The sequence below is a fragment of the Podarcis raffonei genome, chromosome 2, assembly GCF_027172205.1.
Source record: "Podarcis raffonei isolate rPodRaf1 chromosome 2, rPodRaf1.pri, whole genome shotgun sequence".
NCBI classification, from domain to species: Eukaryota; Metazoa; Chordata; class Lepidosauria; order Squamata; family Lacertidae; genus Podarcis; species Podarcis raffonei.
The window spans coordinates 63,119,268-63,134,634 of NC_070603.1; the positions used below are offsets into that span (position 1 = coordinate 63,119,268).

Genomic DNA, 15,367 nt, shown 5'->3' on the forward strand with positions numbered 1-15,367 from the left:
CAGAAATAATCTCCAGGAAGGATTGCGAAGGACCACAGTTTCATTTCCCTGTTCATCTAAGAGAGGGGTCGCGTAAGGGAGATTCTGAGATGTGCAAGGTGACTCACAGTGGTTAGATTATTTAAGCCTCTGAAAACCTCAGCCTGTGCATTCGCACAATCAGCTCAAGACAAAAAGAATCAGATATGTGGCTCTTGAGGATAACTGCAGAGTGCTTTGAGCCTTGTGTATATGGGTATTTTTTTATTAGAACAAGATGCTATCCAATGACAGCAGGAGCCAAATGTCTCAGTGGCTGCCATGTAAAGGAGAAAAAAGCATAGGTGCCCATATGTAACTGCAATGGTTGTTTCAGTGGATATTTGGGATAGTCCCACATATAGGAATGTGCCAGCACAGACTGCAGACTGGAGCTTCTAGAAAGTTCTTGAAGAATACTCTTTCCATGCCCCATCCACCATAGCCGTCTGTGCTGAGAAACCTCCTTGCCCAGATTCCCAGAAATTTGGGAAACCAAAATTGGTAAGGCTAGCATGGACCAGTTAGGATGCAAGGAGTTTTGTTGCCTAGTATCTAGTAAGATGACTCGTGGAATTAAAAGGGGACAGAGGAAATGCATAAACCATTGTAAAGCAATCCATTGTTGAACACAGGTCATGAAGGGCTTTGGTGCAGAATCAAGAAAATGGATGTGGGCCTTGTGCTGTGAGAAGGTTAGAGGCCCAGAGCTGAGACATGCCAGTCAATGTAGTATAGAGGAGGAGATGGAAGGAAAAGATGTGAGAGGAAAGGAGCAGAAGAACCCAAAGCTAGAGAGGGTACATCCACAGCCTTGCATTTAGAACCAGGAAGGGGATGTCCGGTGTGCAGATTCGAGGGGTGGAATATACTGCATTCCAGAACCAAAGAAATGCTCTGCTGCCACAGTTGGAGACAGTAATGTTTCTGAATACCATTTATTGGAAACAGCAGGAGTTGGGGAGAGTGCTTGTGCTCAGGTTTCTCATTGGTTGGCCACTGTGAGAATGAGATGCTGGCCTGGATGGCCCATTGGCCTGATCCAGCAGCCTCTTCTTACGTCCTTAAAACCAAATTGGGTTAAATAAGGGGTATGCAGACTACTGGGGTCAGAAGGAACCATGTTTAGCTGGGGTTCCTTGTGAATGTAGATAAGATCATGAAGACCAGGTTCCTTACAACTGATGACTTCTGCGGTCCTAGCATCAGCTATTCTTTTCCTGTGAAGTCAATATTAGAATTTTCGGTGTGAAAGAAGTGTCCTAGGAGGGTGCAGGGCTTCCTGAAATATTTGAATGATTGGAAATTGCAGAAAGGTGGGAAGCTCTGGTTGCTTTTGCTTCATACACTTAGGAGGCTCAGCAGCTATAAGAGATGAGTGGTTGGCAGCACTGTTCTAATAGCATCATGCACTGACAAATGAGGGAGATGGGGCTGCTCAGTAGGTCCAGTGAAGTTCTAGAGATTGCGTTAAAATTGGAGGTTAAGTTATAAGAGACATAGTAACTATGGGAGCTCTGGACTAGAGGACTTACTCATAGCCGATGACTAAGTCAGTATTCAGGAAACTGAAGCATGATCATCTAGGGAAGCAGAAGCAAGTTCTCAGGGGGACTGAAGGAGGTTTTAAAACAAAAGCTGGAGGAGCTGAATGAGATGGAGAGATGGAGACAGTGAATCACAAAAGAAGGTGAAATTCTTGTTTGGAGCATGAAAATAATTTATGGGCCATATATAACTTGGAGCTTGGAGATCCATTTCTCAGAAAATAGCCTGCAGGTGCTCTGTAAAGAGGTCAGGAACCATTTTTGTAAGTCTCCGTCAGAAGTTGGAGACATCTGTCATATGGCTCTTACACAAGACAAGACTCATGGAAGTTCAAAGGGACACTCAGAGTCCATGTAATCAAGTCACTCACATTGCCTTTGGAGATGTAATTTGAATCCCGCATTATGTCTCTAGCTAGACCAAAGTCACAGATCTTCACCAGTTTCCCCTCGCAGATCAACACATTCCTTGCAGCCAGGTCTCGGTGCACACACTGTGGAATAGGGAAAAGACACAGTGTATAAACTGTTAAACAGTTATGATTTTTCAAGAAATCTGCTTTCTGCAGGAAGCGCCTTCAGACCAAAGCAGCATCAACAAGAATTTTTTGTGAAATAGCAGTGAGTGCACTGTGATCAAACGATGGGAGGAATTCAATGTCATGCTAAGGAAATTGTTCCATCAGTGCAAGTGTTTCAGCTTGCCTGGCAAAATTATTTCTCTCTCCCCCCGCTATACACTAGTCTGGGGATTATTCTGACCTCACAAACCAATTCTGGGGGCATGCGGGGGAATACAGGAGGGAAGACCTTGTTGGAAATCTTTGCACAGGGCTTCCACTAATAGGACTTGTTAGGTGAATCTTGCCCAATAGCTTCACAGACTTTGAGAACCATCCCTTCCATTAGGCAGATCTCAGGCGGCAGATACTAAGGAGCAGTGAGGTGACAGACAACAGAACTGTGTGTGTGCCATGTAGCTTGCCCTACACTCCTTAAGCTAGCATGCTGTCCTCAGATGCAGTAGAGGCAGTGGCGTAGCATGGGTTGTCAGCACCCGGGGCAAGGCAAGTAATTTGCGCCCCCTAACCCGTGGATTTTAGCACTCGAGTCTCTTCCACTAGATTAGCGCGCCCCCCTCAGATGTTGCGCCCGGTGCGGCTGGCCCCCCCTGCACCCCCCATGCTACGCCACTGAGTAGAGGACACAATCCCATCGCCAGTATTGAAGTCTCTGCCAGTCTGGTGTTATTTCATCCCTGCTATTGCCTGTGGTTCATACATTTGTGGGGCTTTTCTTCTCCTGTCAGGCTGCAGTTTCTAGTTTTGCAGGGTTTTGTAGTGCTTCAGGTAAGACCCTGAAAAACCTGAATGCAATCAGCCCTAATGCAGAAGACACACATATTTTAAAATGACTGATACAGGTTTTGAGCTGCTTTATTAATGATGTGGAAATGCAAATGCATAGCCAACCGCTTTACAAAGCGGGAAGAGGGGGTGTAAGGCCTGATGTTCAGAACATTTTCTTTTTGTAGTGTCCCTTTTATTCTTGACACTGACGACTGTCATAGAATCATAGAATTACAGTGCAGGAATATGCAGCTGTCCCATATGGGGATCAAACCTGCAACCTTGCCGTTATCAGCATCACACTCTAACCCAGGGGTTGTCAACCTGGTCCTTACTGCCCACTAGTGGGCGTTTCAGGATTCTAGGTGGGCGGTAGGGGGTTCTACGGCACAAGCTGAATCCTCCTTCTATCGAGCACTGGTGGGCGGTAAGGAAATTTTACCATCTAGGTAGGTATAAAAAGGTTGACTACCCCTGCTCTAACCTTTGATTTGCCTGGGGTGGTTTTTTCCATTTCTCATTTTTCCAATCTTAAATTTAGTTCTCCACATTTCCACATCAACTTGTGATTTTTTTTTTAAGTGTACATGAAAATTCATCAGCTTTTTATTGTAGATTTATTCTAATGTATAAATCTGTATGCATTTTATTTATGCAATTTTCCTTAAAAGAATACATTTTAGTTTGCTACTTTCACTGATATATGCATTTTCATGCACATCTTCCCTTAATATTTTTGTATACATTACTTGGCTGGAGAATTGCAATGCAGAATTTGTGAATTTTGAAGGGTGGCTGTGTTGTGGTTCACACATTGTTGTAGGAAGTGCAGATTGGGTAGGTTTGCCCTGAAATGCAAACTGAACCAAATTTATCTTTCCTACTCGGGACATAGGCAAGAAATTGCAATTTAGGAATCAGAGCAGGAAAGCAGTGAAAATATGTTCTCCATGTTATATATGATGATGGTTGCAAAGGAAAAATAATTGTACACAGCCTGAGAATCTAACATTGTGGAATTAATTGTGTTTTCTTGAACCTTTGTGCTTTTAGCCTCAGAGTTCATTGCTGAATGGAACCTCTCATGAGGGATGACACCTTTCTTGCATGCAATTGTCTTGCATTTTCACTTCTCCATTCTCTTGCATAAGTCTGTTGCCTAACAAAAGCCTTTAGATTAGCACTGCTTCACTATGCTTACCTGCGGTACCATTAATAGCCTGTGGCATTTGTGTTGTATGTGTAATGTTTCAGAACAACTGTGGCTTGCGGGAATGCTCTCTGGGAAATAACCACAGGGCTTAGGTGTGGTAACTCTTAGCAGTAACTTGGTCTGCACGAGTTTGACCACTTTCCCCATGCTTCCTTTTCCCAGTTGTTGTTTTTTTTTAAAAAATACCTTCTGTGAAAAGGATGACTCAGCAAGGATCAAAAATAATACAGCATCACAGAAATGCCATTGGGTGATTTACAGTCTGAAGTTATCCCAGTGAAATGGCAATTGTGTTAGTTTGTGGCAGCAAACATTACTTTGCAATTCAGCTTTAAGAATACTTACATTGTCTAAGGGCAGCCCAATGCATGCTATGCCACGTAGGTGGGGGGCTGTGTTTAGTGTGTGACTATACATCACAAGGGCATACATTCAGACTGGCAGTGCAATTAATCACCTTGAGAGACTTGGTCTGTCTTTCTTTCTTTCTTTCTTTCTTTCTTTCTTTCTTTCTTTCTTTCTTTCAATTTTAAAGTAAGTTTAGCCCTCTAAGAGTCAGAGGAAGTATATAGAAATTGCAGAAACCAGTAAGGGAACAAAGTAGTATTTGCATTGGCCAGGAGGTAGGACTGCAGTGGCTGCATAGCTTTTTGCTCCCCTCCCCCTTCCCCCATGACTACAAGAACCAAAATAAACTATGGAAAATATATGCAAATTTATTAACTTGTAAAATTTATATCAGTCACAAAATATAGGTTTTCTTGGCACAGAACTTGAGTCACCTTAACTTAGAACAATTTTTTTTAAAAGCAGTCTTACATGAACAATGATTTCTACACTGAAACTGGGAAGGTAACTTCCTTAGCGTGGAGGAGGATTGCTTTCAGGAATAATACTGGCAGATGCATTTTTAATGGTATCTCCATAGTCCATATTAGCACCAAAAAGACCTGAAATAGGGACTGAGTATTGCATGACTAAACTCTGGTCTGCCTTAAGCCAAGAAGAGATACTACTGACTTATAAAGCCCTAAACAGCTTAGTGCCAAGGTACCTAACAGATCACCTTCCCTACTACAAGTCATATCAACATGGCCAGCACTTCTATGAGGTGAGGTGAGGCAGCTGCCTTGGGCAGCAGAAGCCTAAGAAGTAATGCCCCCATAGATGCCCTGCCCATTTTGCTGCCTCTGCTGCCAGTGGAGAAGCAGTGATGGCTTCTGGCAAGATGTCACAGAGCATATGAGATATCTCCAGAAGAGATGGATTTTGTGTGTGTGTGTAAAAAATACTTTTGATTTTACAGTGAAGCTGGATTGCATATCATTGCATTATAATAAATTTATTCATTCATATTTCATTATATTATAAACCGCTGAAGGGGTTTTGCTAAAAATGTAAGTGGGATAGAAATTACCTGAATGAATAAATGAATTAACTTCATGATATGCAGCCTACCTTCACTGTGTCATGTCTCTGGTCCGCACCCTCATGTAATGAGATAATATTGTCTGTTTCCAAGAAGAAGGAAGCAGCAGCAATGTCTAAAGGATGGCTAGTACCACATGACTCAAACATCCTGTCTCTGTTTATAATGAAATGTACTAAAGCTAGCTGATCCTAAACCCCTCTACCTGCTTCCATTAATTTCATATTCCACAGACATGCCCAAAAAGACTTTGAAGCCAGTCATCCCTAGGTATTATTACATCATTCTGAATATAAAAAGTACTTGCATTTTTGGAAGCAAGGAACTCCATTCCATTGGCAACCTGAAAACTAATTCCAACAAGATCCACATAGCTGAGAAGAGGAGACTCATTTATCAACGCCACCTTTTCAGAAGCTGAAAACAAGGAGCAGAGATACAATCAGACACCACACAGGTCTAACTACACCTACACCCACACAATAAAAGCCTCGCTAAAACATGGGACCAAGAGATATCAGGAGTAATATTAGATGCTTACTTCTCCTGACACTGAAAATACAATTTAAGGATGACACAGACAACACCTTCAGTTCTGCATATTGGATTTTGAAGCAATTAAACTGTTTCACATTGGTATGACTGGACACCCATGCATACAGCCTGTCTCTGTCCCTTCTCTTACCTGATGGCGAATAGCTGTCTAGCTCATAGGTAGTACCATAATTGGAGGCATCAATGTCCACGTACTTGATTTCACCCTTCATATCTGACATGGGCACTGACATGGGCACATAATCCAATGACTCATCCTTGCTCATATCCATATAGCCCCCATCACTTTCCACAGATAAGGAAACATGGCTGCAAAGAGGGGAGAAGTTTATTTAGACCATGTAAGAATCTTAAAAAGCAGAGACATCACCTTGCCAACAAAGGCCCATATAGTTAAAGCCATGGGTTTTCCCGGTAGTGATGTATGGAAGTGAGAGCTGGACCATAAAGAAGGCTGATCGCCGAAGAATTGATGCTTTTGAATTATGGTGCTGGAGGAGACTCTTGAGAGTCCCATGGACTGCAAGAAGATCAAAAGTATCCATTCTTAAGAAAATCAGCCCTGAGTGCTCACTGTGTTCTCGAAGCTACCAGCATGAGTTTGACCAAACTGCGGGAGGCAGTGGAAGACAGAAGTGTCTGGCATGCTCAGGTCCATGGGGTCATGGAGAGTCGGACACAACTAAACAACAACAAGAATCTTCCTGAAGAATGCCCCTTCCTTATTGGGCATTGTTTTGTTTTATTTTTAGTTTGGCTTGAGGGAATTGCTTCAACCATCTGCATTGTTCTGCTAAAATATTCCTTGCACATCTGGAATGGGATCAACAGTTGGCCTTTGATTTTCTACATGCTGCAATTCACGATAATCTCAATGGAGTGAATTAAGTAGTAAAGAGTCACATGTGGGGCAAATGCATATGCATCTTTGTTACATGCAACTGAGTTCCAGGGGGCTCTCACCTTGAGGCGATTCCAAATGTCAGCCCCATGACTGAGGGAAATGCTTATGTAAATCCTCTTTGAGCAAAACAAACAACTCGGGCAAAATTGTACTGGAATCTAGATGTCAACTCCCTTGATACCGATTGCAAAAGAGTCCGCCTTAGAAATGTAGAACTAAAATAAGCACACATGCAAACGCAAGGGAAAGCCAGCTCTGTGCTGAATTTGCTATCCTTTAAACTTGTTTACAGAGACGCTATAATTCACAGGCTATTGACTGTTTGGCTCCAAAGCGCCCTCTCCGATTGCATGGAGCCCGGACAGCCCCGTGGTTGTCCACAGATCTGAGGGCAATGAAACAATCGTTGAGACGGCTAGAGTGCCGGTGGTGGATAACTCATTCCGAATCTGACCGGACACAGGTTAGAGCTCAATGTCGAGCCTACCAAGTGGCGATAGCGATGGCGAAGAAGAATTTCTTCACCGCCTCTATTGCATCTGCAGAAAACAGCAGCAGGAGACTTTTTCAGGTGGTTCACAATTTAGCGGAACCACCTGCAACATCGGGGCCCAGTACGGGCCACATGTTCTCCTGCAATGATTTTGCAAAGTTTTTTGCAGATAAAATCGCTCAGATTTGGGAAGAAGTAGACTCCACCGTGGGAGCAGGGCCGGGGCGGGAGAGTGCTAGAGTTCTGTCTAGTCAAGTTGAATGGGATCAATTCCAATCTGTTACCTCCGAGGATGTGTACAGGCTGCTTGGACGAGTGAAACCAACCACCTGTCTCCTGGATCCTTGCCCATCCTGGCTTATAAAAGCTAGCCGGGAAGGACTGGGCGATGGGCTTCGTGGGGTGGTGAATGCTTCCCTCCGTGAGGGAGCCTTCCCAGACCCGCTGAAAGAGGCGGTTATTAAACCGCTTCTTAAAAAACCATCTTTAGATGCGGCCACGATGGCCAACTATCGCCCAGTCTCAAATCTTCCATTCTTGGGCAAGGTGATTGAGCGAGAGGTTGCTGAACAACTCCAGGCACGCCTGGAAGAAGCGGACCATTTGGATCCCTTCCAGTCGGGATTCAGGCCTCATCATGGGACTGAAACTGCCTTGGTCGCACTGGTTGATGATCTCCGGCGGGCTAGGGACAAAGGTGAGAGCTGTTTCCTAGTTCTGCTGGATCTCTCAGTGGCGTTTGATACCATCGACCATAACATCCTTCTGGACCGTCTTCAGGGGCTGGGAGCTGGAGGCACTGTCATACAGTGGTTCTGCTCCTTCCTCCTGGGCTGTGTTCAGAAGGTGGTGGTGGGGGGTGAGTGTTCAGACCCCTGGGCTCTCACTTGTGGGGTGCCTCAGGGTTCTGTCCTCTCCCCCATGCTTTTCAACATTTATATGCAGCCACTGGGAGAGATCATCAGGAGGTTTGGGCTGGGTGTTCATCAGTATGCAGATGATACCCAGCTCTACCTCTCTTTTAAACCAGAACCAGTGAGGGCGGTGAAGGTCCTGTGTGAGTGTCTGGAGGCAGTTGGAGGATGGATGGCGGCTAACAGATTAAGGTTGAATCCTGACAAGACAGAAGTACTGTTTTTGGGGGACAGGAGGCGGGCAGGTGTGGAGGATTCCCTGATCCTGAATGGGGTAACTGTGCCCCTGAAGGACCAGGTGCGCAGCCTGGGAGTCATTTTGGACTCACAGCTGTCCATGGAGGCACAGGTCAAATCTGTGTCCAGGGCAGCTGTTTACCAGCTCCATCTGGTACGTAGGCTGAGACCCTATCTGCCTGAGGACTGTCTCGCCAGAGTGGTGCATCCTCTGGTTATCTCCCGCTTGGACTACTGCAATGCACTCTACGTGGGGCTACCTTTGAAGGTGACCCGGAAACTACAACTAATCCAGATGCGGCAGCTAGACTGGTGACTGGGGGCGGCCGCCAAGACCATATAACACCGGTCTTGAAAGACCTACATTGGCTCCCAGTATGTTTCCGAGCACAATTCAAAGTGTTGGTGCTGACCTTTAAAGCCCTAAACGGCCTCGGTCCAGTATACCTGAAGGAGCGTCTCCACCCCCATCATTCTGCCCGGACGCTGAGGTCCAGCGCCGAGGGCCTTCTGGCGGTTCCCTCATTGCGAGAAGCAAAGCTACAGGGAACCAGGCAGAGGGCCTTCTCGGTAGTGGCGCCCGCCCTGTGGAACGCCCTTCCAGCAGATGTCAAAGCGATAAACAACTACCTGACATTCAGAAGACATCTTAAGGCAGCCCTGTTCAGGGAAGTTTTTAACGTGTGATATTTTACTGTATTTTTGGTTTTATCGAAGCCGCCCAGAGTGGCTGGGGAGGCCCAGCCAGATGGGTGGGGTATAAATAATAAATTATTATTATTATTATTATTTCAGAAAGGCCACACTCCTGTATGTAGATGGTGATGGAATAATAGTAGCATGCACTAAAGAAAGGGGAGAGTGTCAAACAGCAGGTACCTCTGCACCCTGTCCTCAGTGGGGGCATTTCCATACACCTCTGCTTCCTGCTTGGCTTTCTCACTGCAACACTGCAGGAAGGTGTGCTTGTTCCTGTGCAAGTAGTCCACCAGGTCTCCATAGCGACAGTACTCTGTTATGATGTAGATAGGGCCTGCAGAGAAGAAGAACAGCTGTAGCCATCCAGGTAGGAGTATTGCTTTCCTTGAATATGACTCGAGAATAGGGCAATTGTGGCCTTACAGAAATGGTAATCCACTTCAGACTGCAAGTGTGGGGCTCATGTTGCTGAATACTTCTCCAAACAACAACAACAGCCATCCCTGTGTATTGAAAACATGCATGCCAGGAGGGATATTCTGTTAAGTGAATCCCTGCTGGCAGTGGTGCAGCTAGACATAGATTTTACCACCCAAATGTGAAAACTAGGTGTGTGTGCATTATTTCTTTATCAGAGTTGAAAGCAACATTGCTTGCTTTGTCTCCACGTGTTTTAAAGCAAGTGCTCCCTCTGAAGCACTTGCCTTGCATGTTGCCTCCTGCCTGCTATTTGACCACACAGCACGGATCCCGTGCTAGGTTAGTGTGCGAACCAGGCCTTTTGTTGCTCAAGGCTGCCTGTTTGCATTTACATTTCACACTTTCTGCTTTCATTTATTTAGATTAAGTAGAGGCATTTTATGAGGAGTTGCATAGATGTGTGCACAAGTTGTTGTGCGGACCTCCACTAGCACTGGTCCATGTTCATAAGTATGCAAGCCGGCTGGCCAAACAACTAATCATTTCTATAAGTGTCATGTATTAAATATCTGTGGGCACAAATGGGACAGAGCATTCTCTAGGGGAGAGAATCTGGGACTGCCAAAAAGAAAGGCATGCAAGCATCTACTGGCAGCTGTAGCAGTTGATGGGTGTGCTACTTAGTGCTTTGAAAATGGGGAAAATGTGACAATGCTGTCATAAAGCTGCAACAGGAAGTGTGGAAGGACTACGCATTGTATCAAAATAACTGTTTTGCTTCCAGCTATTTGCTGCCTCTCCCCTACTGTGTCTAACTTGTCTTGTTGTGAGATCAGTCTCTATAGCACTAAAGGCCTAGAGAGAAAAAAGGAAAATGTGGTTTTGAAAATAATGGAATAATTAAAAGTATCAGGGCAAAATAACAATGGACCCATTAAAAGTGCACAACAGGGGGCGGGGCGGAGGGGGGGCTATCATTCTGGTGGGCGGTCTAAAATAAAAAGGTGGAGAGGATGGGTGAACCAGTTCCATAACATGGAGGTTTGGATAGTGGCAGGGCAATTGGCAGGTTTTCTTCGCCTGCCGGAAAACAACCACATGGAACAGCACTTTAGCTGATGGAACAGCAAAGCATGAGACCCTCCTGACTCTCCTTGCCCCAATGCAGGTTTGTTATTTTCTCAGGTTAAAATAAGACCTATTAATGATAAACGTTTCAATGTGCATGGAGGGGAAGAGAAAGGCAAGGGCACAAGAACACAGTCGTGACGCTGGTACCTCCTTTGGTGCAGGCTCCAAGCAGGTTGACAATGTTCAGATGAGGCCCAAGGTGACTCATGATCTTCAGTTCCGACATTAGTGCCTGCTTCTCACTGCTTCTGGCAGTAGCTGTAAGATGGGTGGATCAAATTATGAAATGCAGAACAGCAGCTTAGAAGTACAAGGGGGAGGGAGTGCTCTAGACACATCCATCTTCAGAAAAATGTTAACATCGTATAGACACAGAGAGATGATCAGAAGTGGGAAGAAAGAGACAACAGGTGACAACAGGTAATGGGAAGCCTCCTCTGGATTATACACTTGAGGGCTGACAGCACAATCCTTTATTGTGACTACTCAGAAGTATTGGGTTCAAAGAAGATTACATCCAGGTGAGCATAGATTGCAGTATGATCCAGACATTACTCACCTCACCTGGCCACTACCAAAAAGTAGATTTCCATGTGGCTGTATTTCATACTGTGGACTGTTATATTGTGGCTACCACAAAAGCAAGCCACAAACCACAAGTGATTTCACATCACCTTGGATTCAGGAAATGGCTAAAGGTTACTATGTATTTTTTCTTTGGGGAAACAGTTTGCTTAATGGCATGCTTTTACGCGTGTCACATGAGCAAGGCCAGTGAACACTGAAGACACAGGCAGATGATGGTGAAAATATATTAGAAAGACAATGTGCATGGAAAGGGGGTGCGAACACTTGGAAGAAGGGGGAGAGAAGATTCCAAACTCACACTTAAGCATTTTCACAGCAACTCTCATGGTAGACTGTGAGTGGCTCAGGCTGTGGGCTATTGCTTCCACCACACGCCCAAAGGCCCCGGAGCCCAGTGTGCGTCCTGCAGCAGGAAGATGAAGGCATATTCTCCATCAGGAACAACATAAGAAAACCATAACTTTAGGACTTTCCAGCTATTAACAGTAATGGGAGGAGTCCACAGAACAGCTGCATGGAAAATGTTCAGCTCTTTACTTGAACGATTGGACAGCATGAGTTATTCCACTGGGGAATGACTAAAGTTGGGAGTTATGATGTCTGGGCAAGAGATGGTTTCCGCATGACCGATAAGACTCCTGCACTAGTCACGCTTTCTTCTAAACAACATTGGATGCATTCTACTTGAGACCACTAGGTGGGGAATTTATTGCAAATTCCACAGCATCTCATTCCTAGCTGCTTATCTCTTTACATATTCTCTGATTATGAGAATATGTGCCTAGTGGCCTCAGTATAATTGGCAACCGATCCCCATTAGTGTATTTGCTGATCACACCCCAGCCGCTATTGCATGGCGCTGCTTCCTCTTCTCTGCACGGCAGGAGTCTTTCTGTACCGCTCCTTCTAAGACAGGAGCAACTTGCAAATTAATGCTATTGCTGAACAAGTGTCGCAATAGCATGCCACAGCTTTCTGGTTCCCCCTAGTGGTGCATTGTCTACCTGGAAGTTGAGTTAGTGCTGCAGCTATTGAATTCTGCTATGGAAATTTGAAGTGCTTTTTCTGTGTACTACCCTCCAGTATCCAAATGCAGAGGACAAAATTATTCCTCATCTCCTGTAGTATTGGAAGTTGTAGTCCAAGCAAGACATGGAGGTAGTAGTCCTGGAACAGATCTGCCCTTCTTCTGCTTAGTGGCACTAACCATTTAAGCATGAATCCTTTCCCATCCTCTTCCCCTCACCTAGCACAAGCTTGTCTCTGGGAACCTCCCAGCTGGAGTCATATGGAAGCTGCATGGGGTCCACATAGATATATTCATGTCCATCAGAGCTGACTGACTCAATCACCTTCCAGCGGATTTCATAGCGAGGCTTCTAAGGAAAGGGAAAGCAAGGTGTTAGAAAGGACTGTGCTGTGTTGGTATCCAAGAAGCCTGGCAAGATTAGGTGTCCATGTAGTTTTCAGTAAGCAAATCCACACATTTCCCCAATCTCCACATATCAAGACCTCTATCCGAGGGATGGTTTCTGCCTCTCCAGGAAGGCTAATCAAGTGAAGTGATGACATTATGAACACAATGACCACAGAATTATGCACACCTAATTCTTATTGAAATCAATGAGGCTTAAGTGGACACAGCCATCCTGAACTGTTCTATAGCTTTATCCACCTGCCCACCATGGAACAGCCACATGAAAGCAGCCACACTTCCATTGCTATTTATCATCTTATCAAAAGGAAGTGCTCCCCCAAATTTCCAAATGTCCATTAGGTTCCTGAAACCTTCCATTTTTACTAACTGGTGGGTTTTTTTGTTTTCTGCTTTTTTAAAAAATAAGTTGGCAATTCATAATGAGGGGAAATTGTTTTACAATCTGGAAAATATATTGTGTGTCTCCTACTAGCTCTGGTGAATAAGATTCTCCTACAGACATTAGTGGATTTTCTGGGAATAATTCCTTATTTCTATACCAGTCTTATTCTAGATGCGCATGCCTAAATCCTTGCCTACTGACAGTTCATAGTGGTAACTGAACTGCTTCAGCCTATCAACTACTACCACTGGATTCCTGAGGTTCCCTGTAGCTGAATAGCTAAAGCTTCATGGTTGCTCAGCCAACCAATCAAGGGCATAGGAACATAGAAAGCTGCCTTTCACCAAGTCAGACTATTAGTCCATCTGGTTCAATATTTTCTACACTGACTACCAGCTGATCTCTGGGGTTTGGGTCAGGAATCTGTCCCCTAGTCCTTCAGGCCCTTTTCCAAATTGTTGAACTCATTCTCTCAAAAAAGGCTTAACAGTAGGGAAATAATATCACTACCAGGCTCGCTATAGGACTTTTACTGAGACACAGAAAAGGGTCAAGCATGCTCTTACCTTTCGCCACACAGCAACGAGGATCACTAGGAAAATAAACATGAGCACCAGCAAGGCCAGGATAACTGAGATGATTATCACTTTAAAGGGCAAATCTGAAACATTAAATGTATACAGAAACATAAGGTCCCATTCTAATCAAGAGAATACCAAAACACATTTTATTTGCTTAGATGTATATTTTAAAGCCACTTTTCACTTTAAGAGAAATAAAAAGAGAAATAAATTTCACTAAGAGAAATAAAAAGAATATGCCATTGTTTAAAAAACAAAAATGCACAAACACTGCCAGAGGCTCACCTCATATTAAAACCAGAAACAATCAGCAAACCTGTAAACCTTCCCCACTCAACAGGGAAACGTGGAGAACTGAGTTGGCAGTGCAGGGACACTCAGGGACATTTGAAGGTGAGTCTTGTGTATGTGTGATTCTGAAGGTCATGGGTTGGAGTCAACTATCTTTTTACTCAACAGGCTTAAGTTAGTCATGGCCATTCATTTCAGTGGGTCTACTCTGAGTAAACATTAGTTGACTACAACCCCATATATCCAAGGAAATGCCCAAACACGACTTTTATCAGTGTAAATTACCTGCTTGGAGCTATCCAAGGTCCTGCAACTCCTGACAAATACTATATATAATAGGAAGCCACCTCAGATATCTGTCATAATCTGTGGCATCCTACTCTGATCACATCAAGACACCATTATGGATATTATTTTAAAAAAACAACAACATGAAAGAGAGGTGGAATGGGACTGCAGGTGCCTGACCTCTATGCATTCATAAAAAGGTCTGAAAAGGACCTCTGCCCTGCATGTACACCTGAGCATATACATCTCCAAGCCCTAAGTGGTTATTTTGCTTTTTCCTCTCCATGCGTTGGTGCTTTTCTAAACAGACGTGTCTTCAAGAGCACATGATTGAGTGACTGACTCACCACCACCACATGCCCAAATCCCCATTTCTCAACACAGGCTGACATCTCTGCTACTTCTCATCAGTCTCTGCAGTAGTGTGGTATATTATCATTGAACATTAAGAATAACTGGGGTGTGGGCATGTGCCAAAACAATCGCATTGACTGTTTTGTCACATACTCAACTTCATTGCTCAGCTTGCATCACTGGTCTCCTTCAGAGTTTTGTAAAGCAGCTCATATAGGGTTGTGGTGATCACACAACAAAGAAACCAAAGAAGCCATAGCTATATAGAGCCACAGAGAACAGCAAAGGATTGAGAAACACAATGCAATGTTGTAGTATGTTGCTGGTTGCTTTGCTGCCTTATCTAGTATGGGAAGGACGGTAGCTCCATGGCAGAGCTCATCCTTTGCATGCGAAAGGTCCCAGGTTCAATTCCTGGCATGTCCAGGCAGGGCTTGGAAAGGCTCCTGCCTGATACCCCGGGGTGAGACTGTGAGTAAACAATGTTGAACTAAATGCACTATTATCCTTTTATGGTTTGGGGCACACAGAGGATA

The 15,367-nt window shown here is 44.5% G+C and overlaps 1 protein-coding gene across 2 annotated transcripts in view; it reads right to left on the bottom strand.

The window, feature by feature from the left end:
- Window positions 1-15,367, bottom strand: part of PDGFRB (platelet derived growth factor receptor beta) — a 72,993-nt gene that overhangs the window by 5,687 nt on the left and 51,939 nt on the right. For both annotated transcript variants that reach the window (XM_053377016.1, XM_053377017.1), the window contains 8 exons: window positions 13,884-13,978; window positions 12,744-12,876; window positions 11,796-11,900; window positions 11,057-11,167; window positions 9,539-9,692; window positions 6,242-6,420; window positions 5,864-5,973; window positions 1,937-2,059 (listed from right to left, as the gene is read on the bottom strand). In XM_053377016.1, the coding sequence (XP_053232991.1) occupies window positions 1,937-2,059; window positions 5,864-5,973; window positions 6,242-6,420; window positions 9,539-9,692; window positions 11,057-11,167; window positions 11,796-11,900; window positions 12,744-12,876; window positions 13,884-13,978 (1,010 nt within the window). The remainder of the gene's footprint in view (window positions 1-1,936; window positions 2,060-5,863; window positions 5,974-6,241; window positions 6,421-9,538; window positions 9,693-11,056; window positions 11,168-11,795; window positions 11,901-12,743; window positions 12,877-13,883; window positions 13,979-15,367) is intronic.